Genomic DNA, 13,858 nt, shown 5'->3' on the forward strand with positions numbered 1-13,858 from the left:
GAGTTAAAGTAACAAATCAAATCTCTTTATTCTCACACATCATGACATGTACACAAGTGTACTGATGGTGAAATTCTTAGGTACAAGACTCTTGGCCATGGCAGTACAAGCAACAAGATATGGAAAATATACAATATACATAAACAACAATATACACACTTTACACAATATACAATAAATAATAGACAATTGTACACAATATACAGTACACACATTTCCATAATATACACATAGTACACTGTATTGTCAAGAGACTTATGGATGTATGTATAGCTTTATATATAACTTCCAGTGATGTATACTGTTAGTGTTTGCTGTGTTGTTAGTGCAGAAGAGAAGATGGAGCTGCATGTGTTTGAAGCTATGCAGTGCAGACATGCTACAGCGATGTCAGAGTCAGTGTGCTGGTGTGTAGATGGAATCCAGTGTGAGGGGGTGAGCATCGTTTGCTGTCTGGAGTTCAGCAGTCTGATGGCCTGCGAGAAGAAGCTGTCTCGCGTTCTGCTGGTTCGGGTCCTGATGCTGCGATACCGTCTGCCTGATGGTAGCAGTGAGAAGAGTTCATGGCTCGGGTGGCAGGAGTCTCTGATGATCTTCCGTGCTTTCCTCACACATCGCTGGGTGTAGATGTCCTGGAGGGAGGGAAGCTCACCTCCAACGATGTGCTGGGCCGTCCGAACTATTCTCTGCAGGGCTTTCTGCAGTGCAGTTCCCGTACCAGGCGGTGATGCAGCCAGTCAGGATGCTCTCCACAGTGCAACTGTAGAACTGTCTGAGGAATTTTGAGCTCAGACCGAATTTCTTCAGTCGCCTGAGGAAGAAGAGACGCTGGTTGGCCTTCCTCACTACTGACTGTGTGTGGGTAGTCCAGGTGAGGTCCTCAGTGATGTTTACGCCGAGGAACTTGAAGCTGCTGACCCGCTCCACTGGAGTCCCGTCTATGGTGATGGGGGGGTGCTCACTGGTCTGCCTCCTGAAATGACGTTGGAGCTGTGCGTGGCTACACAGTCATGCGTGTACAGGGAGTACAGGAGAGGGCTGAGAACACAGCCCTGAGGGGCTCCAGTATTGAGGGTCAGTGGGGAGGAGATGTTGCTGCCTACTCTGACCACCTGCCATCTGCCTCTCAGGTAGTCCAGGATCCAGCTGCACAGAAAATTGTTCAGACCTAGAGCCCGGAGTTTCACTACAAGCTTAGAGGGCACTATGGTATTAAACGCTGAACTGCAGTCAACAAACAGAATTCTCACATATGCGATCCTCTTGTCGAGATGGGAAAGAGCAGTGTGCGGGGTGAAGGCAATTGCATCATCAGTGGAGCGGTTATTGCGGTAGGCGAACTGCAGTGGGTCGAGTGATGCTGGTAATACAGAGCAGATGTGATCTCTGATAAGCTTCTCAAAGCACTTACTGATGATGGGAGTAGGGGCGACAGGGCGCCAGTCATTCATGCAAGAAGCTTTGGGTGTCTTTTGTATTGGCACAATGGTGGATGTTTTGAAACATTGGGGGACAACAGACAGGGAAAGGGAGCGGTTAAAAATGTCAGTGAAGACTCCAGCTAGTTGGTGAACGCATGTTTTAAGGACACGGCGAAGGAATGCCATCTGGTCCTGCGGCTTTGCGGATATTCACACACCGGAGCGATCGTGTAACATCCACTGACACGGAGAGTGGGCGAGTCTTGGCCGCGGGAGCGCTCTGTGTGTGGGAAGAGCCGCTGACTTCGAAGCGAGCGTAGAAGGCGTTGAGCTCGTCAGGCAGAGAGGTAGAGGTGTTTGTAGCAGGGTGTTTGCGATCCTTGTAGTCCGTGATTTTGTGGAGTCCTTGCCACATGTCTCTGTAGTTGGAAGTGGTGAACTGTGCTTCAATTTTTCCTTTGTATTGGCGTTTTGCGGTCTTGATGGTTTTGCGGAGGGCATAGCGGGCTTGCTTATAATCATCCGCATTACTGGAATTAAAGGCAGAGGTTCGAGCGTTGAGAGCCGCGCGAACATCAGAGTTAATCCACAGTTTCTGATTCGGGTAGGTTCTGATTGTTTTGGTCGGTAAACAATGGCACTGACATATTTTAAGATATGTCAGGGCAAGTTATTTTCAATCAAGACAGCTCAAAATTCATTTTAGTCTGCGACTAGCCTTAAGCCTTGTCTGTGAAACCATGGCTTTATTGGTAAGATATTTGCAAATCCCAATGGTGAACAAAGGGTTAGGGTTAGGGTTATAAGTATTAAGTATATACTGTATATAACTACAAATTTTAAGTAATTCACATAAAGAAAACTTGTAGTTTAAAAACTACTAAACTAGTAGTAATGTATACTGAAAGTATACTTAGAAGTGAACGTTAAAAAAAACTACAAGTTGAACTGGTAAAATATCAGTATACCTATAAGCTCACTTGTAGTCTAGTTGAAGTACAAAACTTAGTTGTAGTTGCTTACTGCTGTAACTCTTAGAGGCAGTTTCCCAAACAAGGATTAGCCTTAAGCCATGACTAGGCCTTAGTTAAATTAGGATATTTAAGTCATAAAAAAAACATATACTTTACAAAAAACATTACTGTGTGCATCGTGAGACAAAAAAATCACACTGATAAATTTTAAGATCTGCCAGTGTAAGTTGTTTTCGATCAAGACACTTCTAACATTTAAGTTAGTCTAGAACTAGGCTTAAGCCATGTCCGGGAAACCGCCCCTTAAAGTATACTTTTATAAACTAAAAGATGGGCCTTTCTAGTGGTCTGTAGTATTGAAATAAGTATACTACTAGTACATTGATATTAGTATACTTAATACATCAAGTCTAGCCTACTTAAAAATACACTTGAACTCTACTTAAGTAATCAATTGAATTTGAAGTATACTTATTTTTTGTACTTCCAGTACAGGAATAACATGCACTTCTTGAATGCTTTTGTGGATAAGGACAAAGGAATACAGAGCGTTCACATCCGCCACTGAAGGGATTTAGAAACAAAACACGGATGTTGAGCGGGTGACAAGTTTTAGACTACAGTATGAATTATCAATGGGCCATTGTGCAGTATTAATTCTCTCTCTAACAGCCTCTCTGCGCATCACACGATTTCAAATAACTTTCTGCAATCTCTCTCTCCAGGGAAGAAACCCAGAAATTCTTTGTGCTAAACTTCATCTTGATCTCACTTTGTTCATCCTTTGAGAGGAACTCCACACATCAGAGAGATGAATGCGTAAAGTGTTGTGTTTACCTGTCTGACAGGAGAAAGGGACAGATATCCGGCACAGGCGGTGTTGTAGGACGGAGTTTGGCCAGAGCCATGATGTGCTCGAAGGTGATTTCGGTTTGTGTGCACACGTCCACCACCTGGACGTCCTGGGCTTGACCTCGGGGCAGAGGGGTCCGGCGGAGCACCTGAACCACGATGGGGTCTTTAGCGCTGCGGAAAGCCTCGACCGCCTCTTCATGACTCGCTCTCGAGAGATCCCTGCCATTCACCTGCGGAGAGCGGAGAAACCTTTAATACGATGATGTCATGTGGCATGTTGATTTTTATCATCATGTATCAACTTAGTTTCTCCTTAAATTGCTACGGTTGATAGATCGTAGAGGTAAATAATCTGGATTTGGGTCAATTTGATTTGAGTTCATATTGAGATCTTTAATAATATAGATTTTTGATGGCAGACTTGACCAATCTGAGCTCGGTTTGACACATTGTTGAAATCTCTTCTCAAACTCTTTTGAGAGATTTCTGACTCGTTTTCTCAAGATGCAAATGAGACTCAAGCAAAAAGTTCACACTGGTTTTCCATTTAATCTCATTGATATCTGTCAGAAATAACCGAGACCCAAAAGAGAGCTCATCTGTGGTTTTTCTTTCTTATGGGTTAATGGACGTCATAAAGCTCTTGGCAGTCACATTCTCTCTCTATTCATCTGTAATGAAGTTCTCACAGAATGGACTGAGCACAGATTGAATCACACAGGGCTCTGATTGGCTATTAATGACACACATTATATCATCCAGCGACAGCCTTTGAGAAACGCTTTGAAGTGCCATTTAGAAAACAGATCTGATGGTGAGATATGTTAGAAAATAAAAGCGCTCTTAGGCCTCAATCCTTCAACCGAGGAGAGTATTTCTTTAATCTGAAGTAAATCAGAAATGAAATCCTCATAACCAATGATGTGCGTTTGGAGGCGGGACTCTTTTTCCCCAGAATAATGAAGTTATTCATATTTTTGCAATTCTGTTCGAAAACACTGATTACAGAAATTACACATTTGCCTTTGAATATTTGCAGAAAATATGTTTAATTATTTGATTAAAGGCAAATGTGTCATTTCTGTAATCGGTGTCTTCGAACAGAATTGCAAAAATACGATAAGATGTATATATACGTATATATACTGTAGATATAAACGAAAGAAATGAGACTGAATCGATCATAAAGCAATTACAAGCTTCCTCTTAATGCTATAAATTACAAATGAACACGAGACGCAGTTTCACGTCATGTAAAATTGATGTTTTCATTTAATTTACTGTCGGACTGATTGAATGAATGATGGAATGATGACTGTGAATAAAAAAAGCTCAAAACTGTGCGTGTACAGAGCAGAACAGGTTCATTACATCAGATACGTCAGTGATCAGACAGAATCAAGAAACATTTCAGCTTTTGGAGTCTGACATGGTCAAGCCAATATCATCTTCATAATGTAATGAAATGCTATCGCTCAGAAGTTGTTTTTTCGGAGCAGGAAATCTCAGGTGTGTCAACTTGATTTTCCATTTAATCTCATTGATGTCTAGGAGAAATAATTGAAATATTAATAAAAAAAATTGGGTTCTTATGGGGATTTAACTGACATTTAAACACGGTGGGCCGTATACCAGATGTTTGCTATTTAATTCCCTGACTCAAGTGTCTTCTGGGTTTTGGCTACAGTAGGTGCTCGGTTGGGCTCAACTGTACCCCCCTCCACCTGCTTCCATGACAGATCATGGAAATGCGAAGTTTGTGTGCGACGGCCAGCGTGACTTATTTCCACCCGCTCTGGCAACAATAAATAAACTCTATAGATATCTCGGCGCTCGCCAACGTGACCTTTGTGTGAAGCTACCTGGCATCAATCACCTGTGCTGTAAACTAGGCCAGGTCTTCGGGGACCGCTGGTGTAAAACACAACCCTAAAATCAAAACGAAAACAAACACCCAGTTTTCTCTTCTGGACACCGTTATGTCCCTGACACCGCTAGCAATCGACATTTAATGGGCGCTGAACAGAACCGACACCGAACGGTTTAATTATCTGTATGGAGGTGGATTCGGGGAGCTTGTGTTTGAGACGGGGAACAAAGGACTGCGGGGTAGATAAATGAGCTCGCCGGTCGATTATGACAAGCTGCTAGAAAAATGAGCAGATTCAAGGCGTCGTATCTCCTTTCTGCTACGAAGGAAAAGAAAGCATGTTCAAAAGAGGACGGTTTCCTCCGTATTGTTTAAATGAGTGCCAGATGGAGCGATTAATCCCAAACGAGGACGTGAATAATAATTATTCCCTCCAAGCAGTAACTAATGCTAATGATGTTTCATGTGGGGGGAGAATAAGTGCTAATACACACAGATGGTGAAGGGCAGGAGACGGACCTCCAGCGGGTAATGAACACCGGACCATGCCATGCACTTTAAAGGGGTCCATCCTTTGCAATTTACCCTCGTAAACGTTCATTCCACCGGATACATCTCTGTTAGCGCAAGACGTCTATAATATATGTGCATTTATGGAAGATATCGGTTTTATAATGTGCAATAGGTCACTAAAACGTTTCACAGCGGAATGGAGTCAGAGGTCAATGTGAGTGTGCGGTGCATTGTGGGACATTTACTCTCATCAGCTTTTATCCTGGACAGAGAGAAACTAACCAGCATTAAATTATCACGGTAACCACTGGTAAGATTTTATAAATACTGCATTACCTAACATTAGCTAGAAAAGACAAATAAGTAACTATTTACATTTATGCATTTGTCAGATGCCTTCATCTAAAGTGACTTAATAAGTATGACTTACTAGTATGAATTCGTACAATCTTATTCATATGTTTAAGTATGAGGCGGCTTACTAGTATGAATTCGTACAATCTTATTCATATGTTTAAGTATGAGGCGGCTTACTAGTATGAATTCGTACAATCTTATTCATATGTTTAAGTATGAGGCGGCTTACTAGTATGAATTCGTACAATCTTATTCATATGTTTAAGTATGAGGCGGCTTACTAGTATGAATTCGTACAATCTTATTCATATGTTTAAGTATGAGGCGGCTTACTAGTATGAATTCGTACAATCTTATTCATATGTTTAAGTATGAGGCGGCTTACTAGTATGAATTCGTACAATCTTATTCATATGTTTAAGTATGAGGCGGCTTACTAGTATGAATTCGTACAATCTTATTCATATGTTTAAGTATGAGGCGGCTTACTAGTATGAATTCGTACAATCTTATTCATATGTTTAAGTATGAGGCGGCTTACTAGTATGAATTCGTACAATCTTATTCATATGTTTAAGTATGAGGCGGCTTACTAGTATGAATTCGTACAATCTTATTCATATGTTTAAGTATGAGGCGGCTTACTAGTATGAATTCGTACAATCTTATTCATATGTTTAAGTATGAGGCGGCTTACTAGTATGAATTCGTACAATCTTATTCATATGTTTAAGTATGAGGCGGCTTACTAGTATGAATTCGTACAATCTTATTCATATGTTTAAGTATGAGGCGGCTTACTAGTATGAATTCGTACAATCTTATTCATATGTTTAAGTATGAGGCGGCTTACTAGTATGAATTCGTACAATCTTATTCATATGTTTAAGTATGAGGCGGCTTACTAGTATGAATTCGTACAATCTTATTCATATGTTTAAGTATGAGGCGGCTTACTAGTATGAATTCGTACAATCTTATTCATATGTTTAAGTATGAGGCGGCTTACTAGTATGAATTCGTACAATCTTATTCATATGTTTAAGTATGAGGCGGCTTACTAGTATGAATTCGTACAATCTTATTCATATGTTTAAGTATGAGGCGGCTTACTAGTATGAATTCGTACAATCCTATTCATATGTTTAAGTATGAGGCGGCTTACTAGTATGAATTCGTACAATCCTATTCATATGTTTAAGTATGAGGCGGCTTACTAGTATGAATTCGTACAATCTTATTCATATGTTTAAGTATGAGGCGGCTTACTAGTATGAATTCGTACAATCTTATTCATATGTTTAAGTATGATTCGACGCAGTTTGGTTTAGCCGTAATCATACGTTTTGGTACGATTCACATCATACAAATTCACACAAATTCGCCAGCTTGTGAAATCATTACCAATTTCCGATGTTGTATATTCCATCCCATAAACCCTCACTGAAAACTTTCTGCATTTCTATACCCCCCTCAAAAAATGAATAATCTTTATATCAAAACACTTTTGTTTAAATCATATATTGACACATAACTTCACACGTTAAGCGCATCCATAAAGCACAATAACAAATAAATCAAACTCAGAAACTTAACCCGACCCCCAGACAGCCCGACTCTATGACTGGCGGTCACAAACCTCTCCTTTCTGTGCCAGGAATCAATTTACATTTTCATAAATACAATCTAATATCGAGGCGAAAAAACATGTGCGTTTAGTCGTGAAGCGACATTAAATTCCCAAAAATGAATTCTGGTGGCTCCAGGGGAGAGACTGTAACCAGAGTCCTGACGGCCCTCTGTTAGCGGTCCGCTCTGCACCAGACTAAATGTCTCATTTCAATAATAAGTGTCAAGCTAAAATATGACTTGTGGTTGGGTACTGTAAAGACGTTATGAGTTCATAAATCACGCACGGACAGACAGATTGGCTGCGCGAACGGGCACCCGCCGCTGTTCCGCTCTCGTGGAACCGGGATATAAAACAGCAATCGGACCACCAGGGAAATTTGACCGTCCCTCTCGCATGGCGACACGAGGCGACTAAACAACGAGCCCTCACCTCTAAACAGCATAAAACATCACAGGCACGCGGCCCGGGGCTATTTCTCACTGTAATGGAGCCACTCTGCTCGGCAGGAGCGCCGTCCGGCTACATTAAACCAATTTGAACAATTTTATGGTTCAATTCATCTCCCGGCACCCTGATGTTCTGTCGCAAATCCCCCTGTGCCATGAGACTGCAAACGCTCAGTTATCTGAATATATTGATTTCTGCAAACTTTAACTAGTTTTTAAATGAATGTGCATTAAAATGTACAAAATAGACCAATTACGTGTTTAAACGTTGACTACGTGATTTTTTTCGTTGTGAAGCTTTATGTGTATCATGTACGTGGTGTTGCAGAGGACGATGGGGAATGTATTGCCTCATAAACGGCGGTGTTTTCCAGCACATATATCCATAGACTTTATCTACAGCACACAAAAAACACGCAACGTTATCAAGTAAACATAACGACAGTATTAATGGGAATGAACTAGAGATGTGTGCGAGAGACACTTTATTTCCCATAATCACCTGCAGTATGTGACTTTAAAGCCCTCAGATGAGATGAATAGTTTCCATTAAAGTAAAGTTGTGTTAACAGCTACAAATTTAAATGCTTGAGTCTCACGGCATCAACAAACCCGTTGTGCTTTGGCGTTGAAAACAAAGCAGTGTTTCCCAGTTCTTTGTGTCTCCATCTGTCTCATATTTTCTCTTTTATCACATGCCGGGGTGTTTTTGTCTCTCCAGCTCCTTGGATAAATTAAAGCGTACGGACAGAAAGTGAACAGAGAGACGAGCGAGTGAGCACTTAAAAGAGCTCGAGAGACCCGAGAACCGTTTTCAGGTCACGGATCATGAGGATCTGTTACTGAGTAAAAATCCATAAACCAAAATCCAGACGAAGAAAACATGAAAACAAATGACTGAAACAATGATGATATAAACGAATGAGAGAGCGCAGCCCCGCAGTCACGCAGGCGGCTCTCTGAAGACTGATTCTGCGCTTCATCTGCGCAGACAGCAGATGTTTTATTGTAAGGCATTTTAACAGCAGTGAAAGAAAAACTACATTGTTGTGAAACGCCATAAAGCCTCTATAGAAATCTTACCAACATTAAGAGCAACAAACGCTTCGACAGGGTCTAAGATGTGAAAATCATCACGACAATAAATAGAAAGCAAATGAAAATGTTTGCTAAAGTCTCGCCTGTTTGAGGAATGCAGTTCATTTCATCTACTGTATAACAATACTGTCGGGCTTCACCAGGAAACTCATGTTTCTATTTTTATATATATATATATATTGTATGTGGGGGGCTCTTTTTCCAGAATCCCCCGCAGGTATGTCAGATCTGATGCGCGAAAGCTAAAAAACATGTTTTCCCATGAGTCTTTGAGGCGGATAGGCGGTTACGCCGTTTGAAGCTGAGAGGGCTTTCCTCATTCATCCCTCAAGCGTCATGTACTGTAAAAATACACTGAACCTGTCTGGAGCGTTTGCACATCAGCTAATGACCTTTCCAGCTCCCGCCGCGGGAATCTTCACCGCCTGCCTGAGGTGATCAACAATCGGCCCGTGGAGAAATACATGCAAACAGTAGATGAGTGTCTCTCTCTTTCTTTCTGCATGCCCATCATGTGTCTCTGCTATTGATTATTCCTGTATTTTCCCTGTAGCTGTCTCTTAAAGCAATTTCCAAATCATCAATCCTGGCCTCTCTCAGGTGGCTCTCGGACCCCTGCGGCGTGAAGACCAGACGGTCTCTAATGAATGTGTGAAAGTTGCCTATGAGCTAAAACCATCACCTTTACACACCACTGGAGCTCAAACACATCCAACATAAAGAACATTATTAATCTACGGTCCCGTATATGGAAAGTGCTATTGTGTTATATACAGTTTTGGGTGATCTTAAAATGGCACAAATATGCTAAATTCACTTTTCTACAAATCAAATCTGTTGTTAAATGTATTGCTATCATTCGCACACTAAATTCAATTGTTAGTCTCAAAATGATTTATGAGACAGTAAATGTACAGTAAAGGCAGCTCACATGTGATTTATTATTACACCTGTTTCTCTTGTCAGATTATTTATCCATCATACAAACGAACGATGTGTTTTCAGCTTTCGCACATCAGATCTGACATACCTGCAGGGGATTATGGGAAAAGAGCAGCCCAGACGCAAAACCGCAAAAAAAGTCCTAGACCTGATTCTCAAGCATCTCGACAGCCGGCTCTGTTAAGTAAATGCAATAATGTGAATGTTCTTTAATCAGATCAGCATTGAGTTCTGGACTCATCCTACCTTTGGAATTCAGGTGATGAAAAGTGTTAGAACCAGAAAGTGACACCAGAACACACACACACCCACACACACGCACACGCACGCACACACACACACACGCACGCACACACACACACAGAGTGAGTGACAGCTGAGTTCAACGGTGCAATGTGACATGACTGATGACACTGAGTCTGTTTACTGATTATCTCCCAGTTTCCACGGTGACAGTAATGGACCTTTCCTCTCTGACACTTCCTGTCACTTCCTGTCAGTGTGTGTGTGAGAGAGAGACAGAGAATTTTCTACCTTACTATATTAGTTAACTGGACAACATGCATCTTGCTTTTCTTTCTAGACATTAGTATTTGCAGTACTGCACATGCTTTGGCAATAGTGTGGTGCAGGTATGACGTATTTTTGCAGGCCAGCTTGGGAGTTAGCGCCGCACCTGTTCCCTTGACCTGATGCTTATGGCTTTCCTATAGACTTTTGGGAGATCGCAAAAAATCAGCGCTGTAGTTAACAAAGGTTACGTTTTGTCTATCAAGATCATCTTTACAAATTAACACAACATTTGCTATTTTTGTAGCCTATATTTGTATTTATTTCATTTCGTTTAGTCGTTAAGCAGACGCTTTTATCCAAAGCGACTTACAAATGAGGTAAACAATAGACGCGATTGGAACAACCTAAGGACAACAAAAAGCATAAGTGCAGTAAAACTGCTCTCGATATCAACGTCACCACCACCAAGCCTCCGACAAATCTAACCCTAAACTTGATTAAAAATGCGATTTTAATGCACGATGACGTTTTAATGCACGCCTCCACCAAAGGATGGTCGCTTTTAGCATCTTGTTAGCAACGGCCGTTTTAAAAACACGATTTCACGAGCGGATTATAACTGGCGTGTTTTATGTCATAGAATAAAACGTGAAAATATTAGAGGTTGCAGACCTTATTTTAGGCATTTAACCAAAAACCTGTTTAAAAAACCCATGAATCGCAAGTGCTAAAATGCTAACTGGCTTCCAGGTTTCGCACACATCCCTGCAGTACCCTACAGAAATATGCTATATTTGTCATGCCAGTGAAGTACACTTACATTGAAAATGAGAGAGAGAGGTACTGTACATTAAAAGATGAAACTCACAGAACACAACTACAGATGAACAGAACTGGACCAGGATTAGATCAAGATCATTTAACAGAATCTCTTCACTTAACATGACAACAAATATTAAATAACAATATAACATAACCGGGGCTAGAAATGGGGCAATGAAGACCTGCAAGTCAAATCTTTTATCCATCTTCTGTGTATAGGGTTTAAAATATAAAAGTCCTCAAAATAAATCCCAGCCACTCACCAGTGAATGTAACACAAAAGAAGATACACAACTTCTGATAAAAGAACAACAGGAAACAAGTATCATAAGGTTCAAATTTTGAGAAATCAAAGGGAACATTTGGCGCAAATGAAATCAGATCAGACACGTGCTGCTCATTTTTCAATCAAATTAGCTCAATTGCAACTGGCCCTCGTGTCAGATAATATCGGCTTTCTCGATAGATTTGGTATTTAAATGAATTACTTACGCATCCAAACAATCGATTTCATTTAAACAAAAGCTGGCTATCCCAGAAGCCTTTGTGGTCTTTGGATTGACAAGCATGTTATTAATGTGAGAGTGCGTGAAGACCGGCCATCAATCCATACATACCTCACACACGTGAGTATTGAGACTAATGTACGATTGTTACTTGACAAGAAAAATGATTTCAAATCGATCTCTGGAACTCAAGCCACATTTCCGTCATGTGTTTATTTTGCTGTTCAGACCACAAACAAAGAAACTGATTTGAGATGCCGGTCTCCTTTTGTTCCTTTCGTTGCCCTCTTCAGTCAGCCAGACCCCACTGAGGTGTCTCGCTATCCCATCATGCTCTCTGTCACCCCCGTCTTATCAGGGTGGCCGCAGAGAGTGGCTGTCGTGACCCGGGCGGTGACTCGTGGAAGATGCCTCTCACCGAAGGTCACCCGGGGGCTTTTGTGTTTCTCGCCCCCCTTCCCCATATGCCTGCCTCCTGAAGCGGCGCCCGGGAGAGAGAGCGAGAGGGGCATTAACAGGTGATAACAGATCAAATGAGCCTCTATTCTGATACCACCGACATTTGTGGAAATGTCAGAGCGGATATTGAAGCGGAGATATGACGGAGGAAAGCGCGGACCATCTGCTTATGAACAAATGGAGGCGATACGAGTGTCTGGAGACGTCCCGCAAGACATTCACACACGGAGAACAATGCCGTCGAGCTGAATGAGAGAACGAGACGCTCTCGTCTTGTATGAAAGCAACGCACCTCAGACGCACGCTCTCATATTGAGATCTCAGAGAGAAAGAGAATGGAAGGATTCTTGAAATCTTAATATGAGATTGGAAAAATGAACCAAACCAAATCCACCGACACAACCCAGAGGAAAATGGTTTTCTTTTTCATAGCGCAGGTGATTTGAGGAAGTTCTCGTTTGCGTATCAACTTAGTCTCGGGTGGGTCTCCTAAAACCGAACATTGAAAAATCTTTCAAATACAGGACCAAAATTTGCACAGCAGTCCGCAAAAACCCATTCTTGCACATCACGAGAGCATCAGGTCATCATTCAGATGCTGTTTTAGGTCTCCTCCTCATTAATGAAGTCAATTATCAAGTTCCCGTCTGTCCTGAAGTAAAGCCGCTCAGACGCTGCCAGCACGAGACGTCTCATATGTGTTTCCTCCAAGATATTCTCCCTCGCTTTCATTCACTGCTCAAAACTCAAGCTGTTCTCACACGCGCGCGCCAAATGTTTCATTACACCACAAACGTCCCGTCATTCAATTGATATCCGGCTATAAAGGATGCCGTTTACTGCGGTGAATGCATTATGTGTCGTAAATTGAGATGACACTACAGTTCTCAAAATCGAATGTATTCATGTGTCCAGCATCGCTGTCCACTGATGAGAAACTGGCCGTCATGTGTCATTCTGAGCATAAAATCGTGACAGCAGCATATAGCAAACAGTATGAATAAATACAACCAAACAATAATCTAAATCACTGTATACTGTTTATCAGACAATAAAATCCCACAGTGAAAGAAAGTGATCACAAATCTACAGTGCTGCTTACCAGCGTGTTTATCTGTAACCAAATTGAAAGTGTGTGTGAGATGAATTCTCGGATGTCTTGTCTATTGTACAGTGTCTGAGGTCACGGTTTGGTTCTGATGGTGTCTGTAAAGGTCAAACGAGTGTTAAAGGTCAAGTCTAAAGACGTGGTCTTAACGTCGTGTTTCTTGTCTGAGTGAAAATAATGGACTCATTTTAGGATATAAATATATATATACACACACCTACACACATGTAACTGTCACTGATGTGTCGGTTGAGGTGTGTAAATATTCCTGCTTGGAATGAGCCAGAAAACAGATAGAAACAGAGATTCATTTTCACTGTACATGAGAACACACACACACA

The 13,858-nt window shown here is 41.4% G+C and overlaps 1 protein-coding gene across 2 annotated transcripts in view; it reads right to left on the minus strand.

Annotated features, from left to right (window-relative positions):
- The window catches only part of LOC130551829 (PDZ domain-containing RING finger protein 4-like), a 28,888-nt gene that overhangs the window by 10,069 nt on the left and 4,961 nt on the right, over nucleotides 1-13,858 (minus strand). For both annotated transcript variants that reach the window (XM_057329781.1, XM_057329780.1), the window contains exon 2: nucleotides 3,233-3,480. In XM_057329781.1, the coding sequence (XP_057185764.1) occupies nucleotides 3,233-3,480 (248 nt within the window). The remainder of the gene's footprint in view (nucleotides 1-3,232; nucleotides 3,481-13,858) is intronic.

This window comes from Triplophysa rosa, linkage group LG3 (genome assembly GCF_024868665.1).
Source record: "Triplophysa rosa linkage group LG3, Trosa_1v2, whole genome shotgun sequence".
NCBI lineage: Eukaryota > Metazoa > Chordata > Actinopteri > Cypriniformes > Nemacheilidae > Triplophysa > Triplophysa rosa.